Below are 12,926 nucleotides of genomic sequence, written 5' to 3'. Positions count from 1 at the left end.
GACACCGCAAAGCACATAGAGAAGGCCCACCGCGTGCGGATTTTACCAGCCATTGCTACTTTATGCGCGCGAGAAAACGTCCCACGCTTCCCTTTCCCCTCATTGTTGGTGCTCACTGTCTCCCGACCGGACAGGACCCCTGTCCCCAACTGCAGGGGCCATCCTCCCCCAGTCACTGCTTCCCGGCAGCCCCGTGGAGGATTTCCCAGGAGGCAGGGAGTTGACTTCCAGAGCCGCACCTGCTCCGGCACTCACGTCCCAGGTTGATGCTCGGCGACTAGCTCCTGACTGTACAGACTCAGGGGCAAGAGGCGAAGACGAGGCCCAGGGCAGGCAAGCGGACTGCTCTCCCGTGACAACCATAGGACGCTTGAAAAAGAGACACAGACACTTTCCTTTGTCCTCCTTGCTAACCTGTCCTGGTGCTGAAGAGTGCCCGCATTTGGGAAGTCCTACTTAGAGTCTGATCTGCAGTTGAAACCTCTTCCCTCTTTTGTTTGCGCTGGGGCAGTATTCCAGCTGGGGGCCTGGCCTCTGCCTCTATTCCCACTTCTAGTCCTCTTTGCCCACACGTTTTCCCGGCTTTTCCACCGCCGGCGGGGCTGGAAGGTGAAGCAGGGGAGATCTTGGAGTGGAGGCTGAGGGCCGGAGAACGATTCTTCTCCCAGTGCCCCCGTGGAGTTTGCATCTGTATGGCTCTAGGAGGCAGGGCTGGAGTTACGGGTTGCTGGGGGCTTTGAGGGCCCAGCTGTGCCCGGGGTCCCTGACTAGATTTTCAGCCTGGCCTCTTCCTGTGACCAACCCTCCCAGCTCCCCTGTGGGCCTCAGGACCTCTCAGGTTCATTCTGGCTCGGCTCAGCCTGCTTCGGTGAGCCCTGTGCACTGTGGTCCTCGTGATGGTCGTGAGACCCTGTGCGTTTGCTTGCTGGCCCGGGGGACCCGCAGCGAGTCGGAGGCACGGACCTCTGGCTCAGGTCAATGCGGACTGTCCAACCTCCCACCTCCTTCACAAGGCCTCCAGCTCCCGGAAATTCCCCACACCGGAGGTGAGCTACTTTGCTTCTTGCCCCAAGGCTAATTTAGGAAGAGCAAGAATGTTTCTGAGCAGTATTTCTTTAATGCTTCCAAATGAAGACAGAGCTCTGGTGAGGCTCATGGTGGGGCATTCTTACACTTAGATACCTACTGGAAATGTCAAGGAGAAAACTGGTGCTGGGCTTGGCTTTCTGGAAACGAGAGAACCAAGCCAGGCTGGCAGCTTCCCCTGCATCTGCCTGGAAGTGGTATAGTGCCCCCAATTCCTATCCCCGGTCCCTTGATTACTGTGTCTCCTTGGGCTATTTCTGTCTGTCCTGTCTGAGCTCAGTTGTCTCACCTGTGAGGTTAGGACAATAACCCCCACTTCATGTGATTTTGGGGAGGACAACATCAGGATAACTTATGTGGTCTCATGTTTACGTCTGGGTCCTCAGCCTGAGCCCTCCCTAGGCCCACCACACAGGAAGTGGTCAGCCAGTGTTTGTTGAATGACTTACCGAGTGTATGTCAAGGGCTTGTACTTGCCCGGCACTCGGTAAATGTCAGCAAGTCACGTCCTACTCTCTTCTGCCAGCTTTCATCACTCCCTCCTCACCCCCCGCAGAAGTCAGCCCTGGTCCTTGGTCCTTAGCCTGACACCCGCGCCATGTCCCTGGGCTGGCAGGGTCATAGCTGTCTCCACACGGGCGACCATGCCTCCTCCTAGCATCTCTGGGAGAGCGTGGAGTCGCACTTTGTCAGGCCCATCGGCACCTTCACCTGAAGGGGGAGCGCTGCCCCCCAATCCTGAGTCCCACAGAGGAGAGCCATGAGAAACGGTGGAGTCACCTGGCTGGGCTCTCGGGCCACAGGCAGGCTGGTCCTATGTCCAACTGCGGCCCTGGTCATATTTTTTTTGCTAAAGAACACTACTTTTCTTAAAAAAAAAAAAAAGAGTTACCAGTATAAGAATTCCAGTGTATTCCATGACACTTTTGGCTTCTCTTGAAAACCAGGAGCTCTGGGAGCACTGGAGCCCAGGAGGGCTCGCTTCCTTAGGTGGGGCAGCCTGCAGCGCACAGACACCCACTTCCCTGACCCGCCTGGGGCCTCTGGGGTGCAGAGATAGTGGGAATGAGGCGGGCATGTGCACAGCACAGTGCCGGCTCCCCAGGGTGCTCACGGAGGCGGACCCCGTCACCACCAACCACACTCTGTGCAGTGGGGCCGCTAGAGCTGACCTAAACAGAGACGGTGAACGGCACGCGGCTCACACTGGGGGTCCTCGTGACCGTGACCATGACGGCTAACCTCGCTGGGTGCTTTACAGCCTGTGCGGGTGAGCAGGCCCATTGCACAGATGAGGAAAGTGGAGCTCAGAAACGTCCATCGGCTGCGCACTCAGACGCAGCCAGGACCCAGAGCCTGCGTCTCATGTCACCGGCCCACGTTTCCGCTTGTGGGAGTCTCCTGTCACATGGAGATGAGCAGCTGCCCGAGGCTGAACATTTCTCTCCATTTCTAATTTCATCTTTGCCACAGCCCCAGGAGATAGGCAATTTTGTCCCCATTTTACAGAGGGGAAAACGGAGGCTCAGAGGGACTAAGCAAGCGGCTTAGGGCTGCACGGCTATGCACTGGCTCTGGGATCACACCCAGAGATCTGGGTCCCAAGCCTGGGCTTTCCTCAACACCCCTCCCTGTGTTGTTTGGTTTTGATCAGCTCTGCTGCAGAGAGCCTCCTCCCCTGTTCCACAGCACCAGTCCCTGCAGTGACAGCTGTCAGAGGCAGTCTTCTCTCCTCCCTGGCCTGCCTGCCCCCAACCACAGTCTCCATGCCACCCCCAGAGACATCAGTGTCCTAACAAGGAAGGAGGCTGGCACTGCGTAGGCATGGAGCCCATCAGGATGCGATGCCAGGGTCTGTGGCCCGGCCCAGGGAAAGTGATGAGGCAGCTCAGAGCAGGTGTGGTGACAGGGCAGGTGGGGCCAGATGTCCTGGCAGGATGGCATGCCCACTCCTGTCCCTGCCCCAGGGCCCGGTGGCAATGGGCTCGGCCCCTCTGTGTATATCTGGGATCTGGGACAGCAGCAAAACCAACATCCTAGGGCTGGCATTTCTAGCCAGGCTGCGGGGGCCCTTCCCCTGCTCAGAGGCTGCACACTGACTCACGTTCTTCCTGAGCAAAGGGGATGCTCGGATAGAGAGAGGTCCAGACTCCACCTCGCCTTGCTCCTGGCTCACTTCTTAAGGCCCATGGGAATCCCCTATGAGCCTCAGGGACTTTCCAGGGCTAAACAATGTCAGAAGTGTGGTGTGCTTAGAGCTCTCCAAAGAACCGCTGACTTAGCGCCTCTAAGCACGGAACACAGGGGCTGAAGGAGTCTCCCGTTGCAACGTGTCCCAGAGGATGGTCCACAGAACTAGGTACAAATGCATGGTTCTGTAGTCAATTGTTTGGGAAACAAAGTGGAAAAAAGTGAGCTATTTTTCTTCACTGCAGAACTTCTCAGAGCCTTGATAAACTAATGTGTTGTGTTCATGGTCTCTAAGGGTTAGAGACACAGCATTGCTTCCAAAACAATGGACACAAGGACTTTTTTCCCCCCTCTGCTGAATCTGGTGGTCTGCAGCAGCTCAGAACACTGGTCTGGGAGTCAGGAACCCTGGGTTCCACAACCAGCTCAGGACACAGATGCCCTGCTTAACTGTGGGCAAGTCCCTTCCCATCCATAACATGAGGGGAGTGGGCGAGAAGCCGCCAAGAGCCCTGTCAGCTCTGTACCTCCCGTCCTCTGGTCTTATCCCCAAGTGAGTTGCTGAACCTGCCTTCACACCTGAACCAGGCTCCTGCTCGGCCTCTCTCCCAGGGCTGGTGAGAGGCTGAAATGAGATCCCTGTCCTCACTGTCATTGTCATTGTCATTATTGTGGCTAACATTCACTGTGCCCCGAGCTCAGCCTTTTGTATGCAGTAACTTGTTTCTTCCTAGCAGCCACCCCTTGAATGCGCTGTATGGTGCCCAGTGTCCACATTGGGAAACTGAGGCCCAGCCAGTTTCAGGAACTTGCCTAATGTTGCCAGGGAGCAAATGGTCAGGACTAAGGTTTGGACCCAGTTTGCCCAGAAGCTACGCCTTTCAACTTGACCTTCATCTGCCCAGGAAAGAGCACTGCAAGCTGTAAAGGCAGTCACCTGGGAGGGGCATCATTCTATGTAGTCTTGCTGCGGTCCATCCGGGGACTGTGCGTGGCGCCCTGGGGAGGGGCCCCGGCCCTCCATTTGCAGGCTTTCCTATTCTGCCAGGGTGAGGAGGGAAGGGACCTGGGCCAGCTGTCTCTGGTGCGGAGCAGGGGTGAGCAGGGGAGTCTGGGGTGCTCTTGGGGAGTGACTTTTCCGCAATGGGGGTGCAGGAGGAGGCCTGAGGCAGCCCATAAGATGTAGCTTCAAGATTACCTAACCCCTGGGGGTCTCACTGCCCCTGCGTTAAAAATCTTTCGTGCTGGGGCGCCTGGGTGGCACAGCGGTTGGGCGTCTGCCTTCGGCTCAGGGCGTGATCCCGGCGTTATGGGATCGACCCACGTCAGGCTCCTCTGCTGTGAGCCTGCTTCTTCCTCTCCCACTCCCCCCTGCTTGTGTTCCCTCTCTCACTGGCTGTCTCTATCTCTGTCAAATAAATAAATAAAATCTTTAAAAAAAAAAAAAATCTTTCGTGCCAATGAGATCACATCTGTAAGACATATAAACTAGGGCTTTGGGGTGAAGGGCAGTGAGCTTGGTGGGGGAGGTGGCCAGGGGGAGGACGCCAGGGACTTGTATGGCTCCACAGGCCACCACTGCCCTGGTTTGTTTTAGAGGGAGTCTGAGGCCCAGAGGGAGAGACCCACTTGCCTATGGTCACACAGCGAGTCCTTGGCCAAGCTGGAACAGGAAGTCCAGAGCCAGGCTCAGGGCTCTCCACTGCGCGGGGCTGAGGTAGGGCTTCTGGGTTGAAGGCTGGGCCTCCTTAGGAGGCTGAGGGCGGGGGTCTGGGTGGAACCCTGCAGGGGCCCCTCCCTCAGCAGCCGCTCTACCCCAGACCGCTCCCCAGAGCATACCTCGGGCAGTCTCATTCCCAATGCAGGGCTCATCCTCTGGTGTCCCCAGGCCAAGGCCAGCAGGTCCACCGGATGCTTGGTTGAAGCCCAGTCGGCCACAGGTCAGGCGAAGTCTGGGATGGTGGATATCACGCTCTGACCTTGGCCTGCACCCAGGCTTGACTTCTGTCCCCGCCACCTCCTGGCCGTGTGCCTCTAGGGAAGTTGGGGACCTCTCTGTGACTCTAATAAGTGTCCTGCTGCAGGTTTCTGAGGCTGCCCGGGAGCCGCGGCTGTGCCATGCCGGACCGCTCCGCTCTGCTCAGCTGGGCCCAGCGAAGGCCCCTGGTAGCTGTTCCTCCCTCACAGGGGGGCCCTGGAGCTGCCCCAGGGAGGTGGCCTCAATCTCCCTTATCACGGTCCCTGAGGGGAAGTTTCCCCAGGGCAAGTCTGCGCTAAAACCCACGGCCAGGATGCTGCCCTCGCCTACTGCCCTGTGTGGCCTCTCGCAAATGAGCCCGCATCGGGGAGCTCATGTGAAACACAGATCCCGGCATCTTACCCCCAGACCTGATTTAGTAGGTACGGGGATGGAGCCAGGGACTCTGTATCCTTAAAACTCAAGGCATGCTCAGGTCTGACCACTACTGATCTATGCGTTGTTCCCAAACTTCCTCTCTCTCTCTCTCTCTTTTTTTTCTTCTTGCTCATGTTTTTTTCTATCCTAGGATCCTTTGAATAGACTCCAGCATGGAGGTCCAGTGTGCAACAGATAAGAGCAGAGCTTCTCTGGCTAAAGGTAGGCCTGGAGCCCTGCCTGCTAATTCTTTCATCAGCCATGGCAACCTCTTGAGGGGGCCTCTGAGGAACCCCCAAGTGTTCCATGGAACACGGTTTGAAAACTACTGCCTTTTCCAATTTCTTCCTCTACTGGGTAGAAAAACTGAGCCCCAAAGAGCTAGCCTGCACAGGGCTCGGCTAGTGAGGCTTTCTCAAGTTCTCTGAAGCTTCCTATTGATTAGTTGTCCCAGGGGGGGTGGGGTGGGGGGGGAGCTTGGTCAGAGACTTCGGAGCACGATTACTGAGAGCACAGACTCTGGAGCCAGACGGCTGGAGTTGAAACCCAGTTCTGCCTCTTTCTAGCTGTGTGACTTTGGGCAACACCTTCACCTCTCTGTGCCTCGGTTTGTTCATCTATAAAACGGAGGCAATCACAGTATTTACCTTGAAGGGCCGTTGGAAGGGTTATATGAGTGAGTATCTGCAAAGAGTTGGAGGCAGGCCTCACTGTGAGGCCAGGCTGGCCTGGGTTCTGACACCCATCTCCGTATACATATACCACCCCGGGGTGACCTGGGGGCTTTCGCCTCAAGAACCCAGGCTTGGGCAGCCTCATTGTTTCCCATGGTCTAAATTTCTCTGTGCTCGCCACAGCAAGAGTATGTTTCTACTTGGAATCTAGAAAGAATTTTGTCATGGTTGGTGGATTCTGGGGGCGGATTCAGCGGGCACACACGTCAAAGCCTCCCAGTTCCGAGGCAGAGAAGCCCGGAGTCTCTCACAGGGCCACACTGGAATGGAACCCGGACTCTGAGGAGTGGGCACACAGCTGGAGTGATGTCGGGGTCACACAGCCCGATGCCCTGATCTTACCCCTGGGGCACCTGTCTGGATCGAGTCACCTTTGGGCTCAGGATGTGTATCAAGCTGTTTGCACACATTTTCCCTGTCTCTGATTTGAACTTAAATCCACTCAAATTGTGGGGGAACAAAGGCCACGGGGCCAGTCCTCTCCAGGCCACGAAACACAGTCAGCTCTCCTTTCTGAGCCTGGGAGGAGGGGAGTGTTAGGACACCCACGTCACAGATGAGAGGACACTGAGGCTCATGGGTAAACAAGTGGCTAGAAATCAGATGCAAGACCAGAGCTGCAGCGGTTATCCAGGCCTGGCCTGGCCCCACTGGTGGGCTGCAAGGGTCCCCAGGTGCAGCGTGGCTGCAATTTCATACAGTCTCGTTTGGCTGCAATTAACTGCCATTTACTGGTAACCCATTAAGAGAGCAATCAGATCAAACCTGGAAATCAGTGAACATGGGTGAGCAGTCAGCCAGCGTTTCCCGGGGACTCGGATGGAGAAGCCCGACTGCTGTGCGTAGGCCGACCCTGTTGCAAGGTTCCCCCGGGGACAGGCTGGGGACTGTTAAGTCCTGCCATTTTCAGGAAGAAGAGGGCAAGGCTTTCAGTGGCCGCTTCTTAAAGACCAATCCTCTTGGGATGATTTTCTCCTGGATTGTTTGTTGGGGTTCGGGGGCCTAGCCCTTAGAATGCCGTGCTGGGTATTTGCGTATTTTTCGGTAACTGGGCTTTAAGACGCCGTGTAGCTGTGGTTCGGGTATGAACTGCTCGTACCCTCGCTGCCAGTGGGATTTACGCCCTCGATATACGTGGAGAGCGACACTGCACTGGCGGGCACTTACTATTCTAACAGACAGCCAAGACCAAACTCCCAAATATTTTTATGTTTATAGGGCATTTGTTAAGAATATAAAATGAGGAATCCTCTTCTAAGATAAGGTTAATGATATGTATTCCCTCTTGATTCTTTATGACCACCAAGTTGTTTTTCCGCTCGAAAACGTTAACAGGTGGGACCGTGGCAGCGTTGGCCCCACCTGGTGGGGTTTGAACTGAAAAAACTCAAAAGCCGTTTGTTCAGAGCAGATGGGCTGGGGGGGGTTTGTAAGGTCCGTTTTATGAGCTGCAGGTTGTGGGTGAGCGGCCCCGTGGGTGAGAGGCCCACTCACGTCGGTGAGCTGGCCGGTGCTCTCCTATGTTACAGCCCCAGCGCACCGTGCGTCCCCACCGGGCACCGGTGTGGGGCAGCTCCCGGGCCCCTGGACGCAGGTTGTGGCCAGGCCAGGACCCCCACCTCCTGTCGGGGGCAGAGTTGACCCCGAGAACCCGGCAGCTCTGGTGTAGGGAGGGGCTCCACAGCGGGGCCAGCGGAGGCAAAACTCTGCCCCAAACGGGGCGCTAGTGCAGGCCCGCAGCTCGGTTCTACTCTGCCTTCCCCACTCGCTCCCTGGGGGTGGGTCTCCTGGGCCTGGAGATAAAAGGCTGACAGAATGGATGGAATAGATGCAGTCACACCAGCAAGGAAGTGCCAGGCTGTGCCAGAGGCTAAGGGTGGGTGAGGCATAAACCTGGCCTTGCTGAGGCCTCCACAATGTCCCCTGCCCGGGCCCACCCCCTCACTGTCTAGATGCTGGTCAGGGCACTACAGACTCCCGAGGTTTGAAGTCCAGCTCTACTGTTTACTAGCTTCTTGGCAATTTACTTAACCGAGTTTTCACACCAAAAATGCAGGTTGTTGGAGGGTTAACTGAGTTAATGCATGTAAAGAGCACAGCATGGACTGTGGCCCATGGTTTAAGTGCTTAATAAATGTTAGATATTACTATTGTTATTATGTTACTAGGTTACAGCTGTTGGAGCCTGCCAGCATGGGTGGGAGAGCACGCAGAAGGGCTACTGAGTACAGCTGTGCAGGTTGTGCACTGTTCAACTCAGGGCACCATTTACACAGTAGTGCCTTCTGGAGTAGTGAAGTACACAACCTGTGGGTCTGTACACTGGCCCTAGTTGCACTGGGCATCCCTACTTCAATTTCTAATAGGTACCACTTGAAGTTGGACTTTTGAGTAGAGCTATGAAGATATGAATAGGTATGGCTCAGTCCTTGAAAATGTTACAGGACTGTAGCAGTGACTGTTAGGATCTCGGCCAAGTCATTCTGCTCTGGGCCAAAGTGTTCCCCATCTGCCCAGTGGGGCTGGGGTGGGGTGGTTGGGCTAGTTTTGGGTTGGCAAACGGGCTTTCTCCTTGTATGCCAACTCTGACTGATGGGCAGTGGCTGTCTGAGGCTTTGCAAAGTGAAGACATCAGAGGCCACTTTGGGCTGGGTGGGAAGGGCTCTTCGATCGATTGGTGATGTTTGCATGAGGCCAGGGAGAGGAGGGCCGTGGTATGTGTGCTTGGGCCACTTGCGGGCCTCAGACTAGCCCAGCGGTTCTCAATGCTGGCTATGCCTTAGAGTCGCCGGAAAAGGTTACTGATGCTGACTCAGGGCTATGGCCTGGCCTTGGTAACTGGTTTCAAAAGCTCTGCAGGTGATTTTAACGTGTGGCTGGGTTGAGAACTGCCAGGGTTGATGTCCCTAAGTTTCCTCGCAGTCCTGAACTGTACAACTTCTTGGTCTACAGATCACGGAGCTTTGAGCTTTCTTCCAGCAGAAACGATAGGGGGGTTAAAAGGCCAGTCTTCCATCAGTTTTATTGCCGGAGAGGATCTGTCTTTACGTTTGGAGCAGAGGAGGAGGGCGCTGGCCACAATCAGGGATCGGGGTATGCAGGGTGACCTCTTCTTGGGCCACACTGTGGAGTTTCACAGGGGGAGGCCCAGGCTTTGCATCCGGGGGATCTCATGGGACTGGAAAAAGCCTTTCCTTTATCAGGAAAGCCCTGTGGCTCCCTCGATTTCTTTCTTAAGCTCGTCTCTGACCCCAGGGAAGGGGGGATGTTGGGACAATGCAGAGGCCCAGTGAGGTCTACAGAAAGTAACATGCCCCAAACTCACAGGCGAATTTTCTGGGCCTTTGGAAGGAGTGCTGGGGGGCGGGGTTGGGGTGAGAAGGAAGCAGATGAAAGCTGACTGGGGCCGCTGAGCTGGAGAACGCAGGGCCAGGGAGCCAGGCTTGGAGATGGTACATTAGGACCACAGGCGCCCTGGATGCGGACCGCTCCTCCAAATTACAGTCAGGTGGCCAAGATGAGAGGTTTCTGGGAGGCCACCCTGGCTTCAGCCCCACCATGGGCCCAGAATTCAGCCAGCTTTCTCAGCCCCTCCAGACCCAGTCCTGGAATTCCAAGGAACAGGTCATGCACGGGCTTTGCCTCCCACCCGGAGCAAGATAGAAGCAATCAAATAACATAGAATTCAATAATATTTTAAAATAAGCTTTATTTAGATTTTTTTTTATATTTTATATTTGCATCCATGCCTTCGAGAAACCTTTCCCATGGGAAAAGTTATTTTCATCTAATTTACCCATAACTCATTCGCTATTTGACGTAGTTCTCTTAAATAAATCATCCTTAGTAACTCTTAGATTTATCTCCTAATTTACAAAGACTGAAATGAAAAGGAACTACTAAATCATTACCAGGAGTGGTTGCAATCTTATTTTCTCATAAGTAAAGGGCAAACCATAAAAATCAACCAAAAGAAAAAAAAAATTCATGGGGGAGAAAAGTATTTTCTAAAATTTCTCTCGGTAGAGAAAGATGCCAGCTCTGGCCGCTCTCCCTCACCGCCAGGCTTGGTTAAACAGCTTAGCCAAAGGAGGCCAGAAAGATCCTTATTAGGCAGGGTACCCTGCCTGCTCCTGCCCAACCCCCCCACCAAGTCAGAAGGAAAGGGAGCAGCCTACTGGTGTTTGGTGTTTTTTTGTTTGTTTTAGAGACTTTGGACAAAATATCCTATCCTTCTGATAGAGACTCTAGCACTTTCAAATCTCCTTTCTTTGTAAGAGCTGAAAATGTTAGCAGGAAGCGTAGTACTTTTGTGCAGAGGGCAGGTGAACTGAGCTGTTTGTTAGTAGTTAAGGTGGAGCGGGGCTGGGGGTGGGGGTGGGGGGCGATTCACAGGTCACAAGAAGGGAAAGCTAGTTTTAGGCCTTAGGAGGCTCTGGCTTAGAAACGCACGTGTTCTCTATCACCCGGTGTTACAATGCACACGGTTCCTTTGCTGGTGGAGCCTCATTGGGGCCAACACTGCTCCCTAAATAGGCAGAGAGATAGACGTTCCTGCCAGCCTTTGACTCCTGGGCTGAGCAGGCTCAGGCTGTTGTGACGGGTGGAGGACAGGGCCCCAGGGATCCCGAGAGATTCTGCTAAGTGTGGCTGGAGGAACCAACCAGCATGGGGCGGGCAGAGAGGCTCTGGTGCTGGACACTGTGTCCCCAACAGCCCTCCCCTTGAGATGGGCGCCTCCCCCAAGGACACCTGCCTGGCCGACATGCAGAGTAACCAAGGATGAGAAAGACACGGCTGCAGGGAAGCCTCTTGAGGACCCTCGTGGCACCGACTCAGGCCGAGGGTCCTGTGGCCATACCCTGTGGTCATGTGACTGGCTGTCTCACTCTGTGCTCAACCTCCCTCAAAAGACAGACCCGAGAGAAGGTGACCATTACAGCAGGCCCTCTGCTCACTGAGGTCAGTGTTTCTTATTTCAGATGAATAAATATATAAAGGCCTGGAGAGGAGCTATGGGGACGGGGGAGAGAAAGGCGGAGTGCACGTCCATGCAGGGGCAGAAGAATGGGGCGGGGAGAGAGAAGAACGAACGGAAAAAAGCAAGCTTTGACATCCAATGGTCCCTGGGTTCGGGCCACCCTCAAGTCTACCTTGCACAGTCTGGCAGCAGCATGATAATAGAACAGACAAGTCAACAAACACCCGCCTCCCGCCCACCCCATGGAAAAATATACATTCCGATATTTATGTAATAATTTAGATAGAATAAGTCTTCTGCGTTTGTGCAAATAAATTAAATGGAACAATTTTCTTTTTTCTTTTTTTCCATAAAGAAAGAAACGGCAACGCAATTTAAAAACTGGCAGGCCGTTAAAAAGAGCCCGTTTGACCTCTGGCATGCCCAAGCCAAGGCAAGGCCCCCGCTGGCCGGGCTCCCGGGTCTTGGCGGGGAGCAGACCTTATCCTGACCACGCGGGCAGCTTGCGCTTAAAGTGACTCGGGCGCCCGGAGGNCGTGGGGGAGGCGGCGGCGGGGGGAACATCAAAAACAGACCACATCCTTGGGCAGACGGGCTCCAGAAGTAGCAGTTTGGACAAGGGACATTTACAAGCACGGAGTGCACAATAGCTTTGTTATTTACAAATACACAGCAGTCCTTCAAGTTTTCAAGTTTCATAAAAAGGAGGGGATGGGGGGGTGGGAAAAAAAACCCCAATGAACCGAACAAAAAGGAAAAAAAAAACAAAACACGGAAAACAAAAACAGAAACAAACCCAGATTAACAACACAACTGTATCGCTCTGAGGACGACAGAGTTGACAGAGTCACACACGGTTGGAATATGTACATCAATTACAGAGGTGACGCCGCAGGGGGCGGGGCCCGCGCTCGGCCACGCCCAGCACCCACGTGCGCGGGAGCTCGCGCGCGCGCACACACGCACCGCCACGCACACCCCGCCGCGCCCCCCCCCACGCGCTCGCACGCACGTCCACACGCACAGACACGCCTGCGCGGCAGGCGAAGGGAGGCGGGTATCACCAGTCCGCGTCCTCCTCTATGTAATAATCAGGGGCGGTACCATCAAAGAGGCCGGGGTCTAGGGACTTCCGCTGCTTCCCTCTGGCGAAGACGCGCGAGATGGAGCCGAATCCCATCTTCTCTTTCTTCTTTTTCCGTTTTTGGTCTTCAAGATCCTCTAGTGACTGAGGAGTCAGTCGGCCGGCGGCGGGGGTGGAGGGAGAAGAACAAAGCCACCTGAGCTGGGTGCAGGGGACCGGGACGACGGCGGAGGGGCGGGGGACGGCCGGTGGGTGAGGGAGCTGTGGAACCGGTGCGCAAGAGGCCAGGGTCTGCCCCCCCCCCACCCCCGTTAGCGGAGCGACTTGGGCCGGTTGTGGAAGCTCTTGGGGACAACAGTGGTTCCCACGCCAGGCAGTCGTGAGGGTGTCAGCGGGGACAACCATGCTCACAGCAGTGCCTGGGTGTCACAGCCCCACAGTAATCACCAGCTGCTG

The 12,926-nt window shown here is 55.2% G+C and overlaps 1 protein-coding gene across 4 annotated transcripts in view; it reads right to left on the bottom strand.

Moving 5' to 3' along the window:
• LOC100484271 (kazrin) overlaps nucleotides 1-12,926 on the bottom strand; it is a 472,216-nt gene that overhangs the window by 32,873 nt on the left and 426,417 nt on the right. For all 4 annotated transcript variants that reach the window (XM_034671239.1, XM_011227699.3, XM_034671241.1 and 1 more), the window contains exon 8: nucleotides 12,491-12,614. In XM_034671239.1, the coding sequence (XP_034527130.1) occupies nucleotides 12,491-12,614 (124 nt within the window). The remainder of the gene's footprint in view (nucleotides 1-12,490; nucleotides 12,615-12,926) is intronic.

The sequence above is a fragment of the Ailuropoda melanoleuca genome, chromosome 11 (genome assembly GCF_002007445.2).
Source record: "Ailuropoda melanoleuca isolate Jingjing chromosome 11, ASM200744v2, whole genome shotgun sequence".
Lineage (NCBI taxonomy): Eukaryota > Metazoa > Chordata > Mammalia > Carnivora > Ursidae > Ailuropoda > Ailuropoda melanoleuca.
This window is presented reverse-complemented; position numbering and strand designations above follow the sequence as displayed.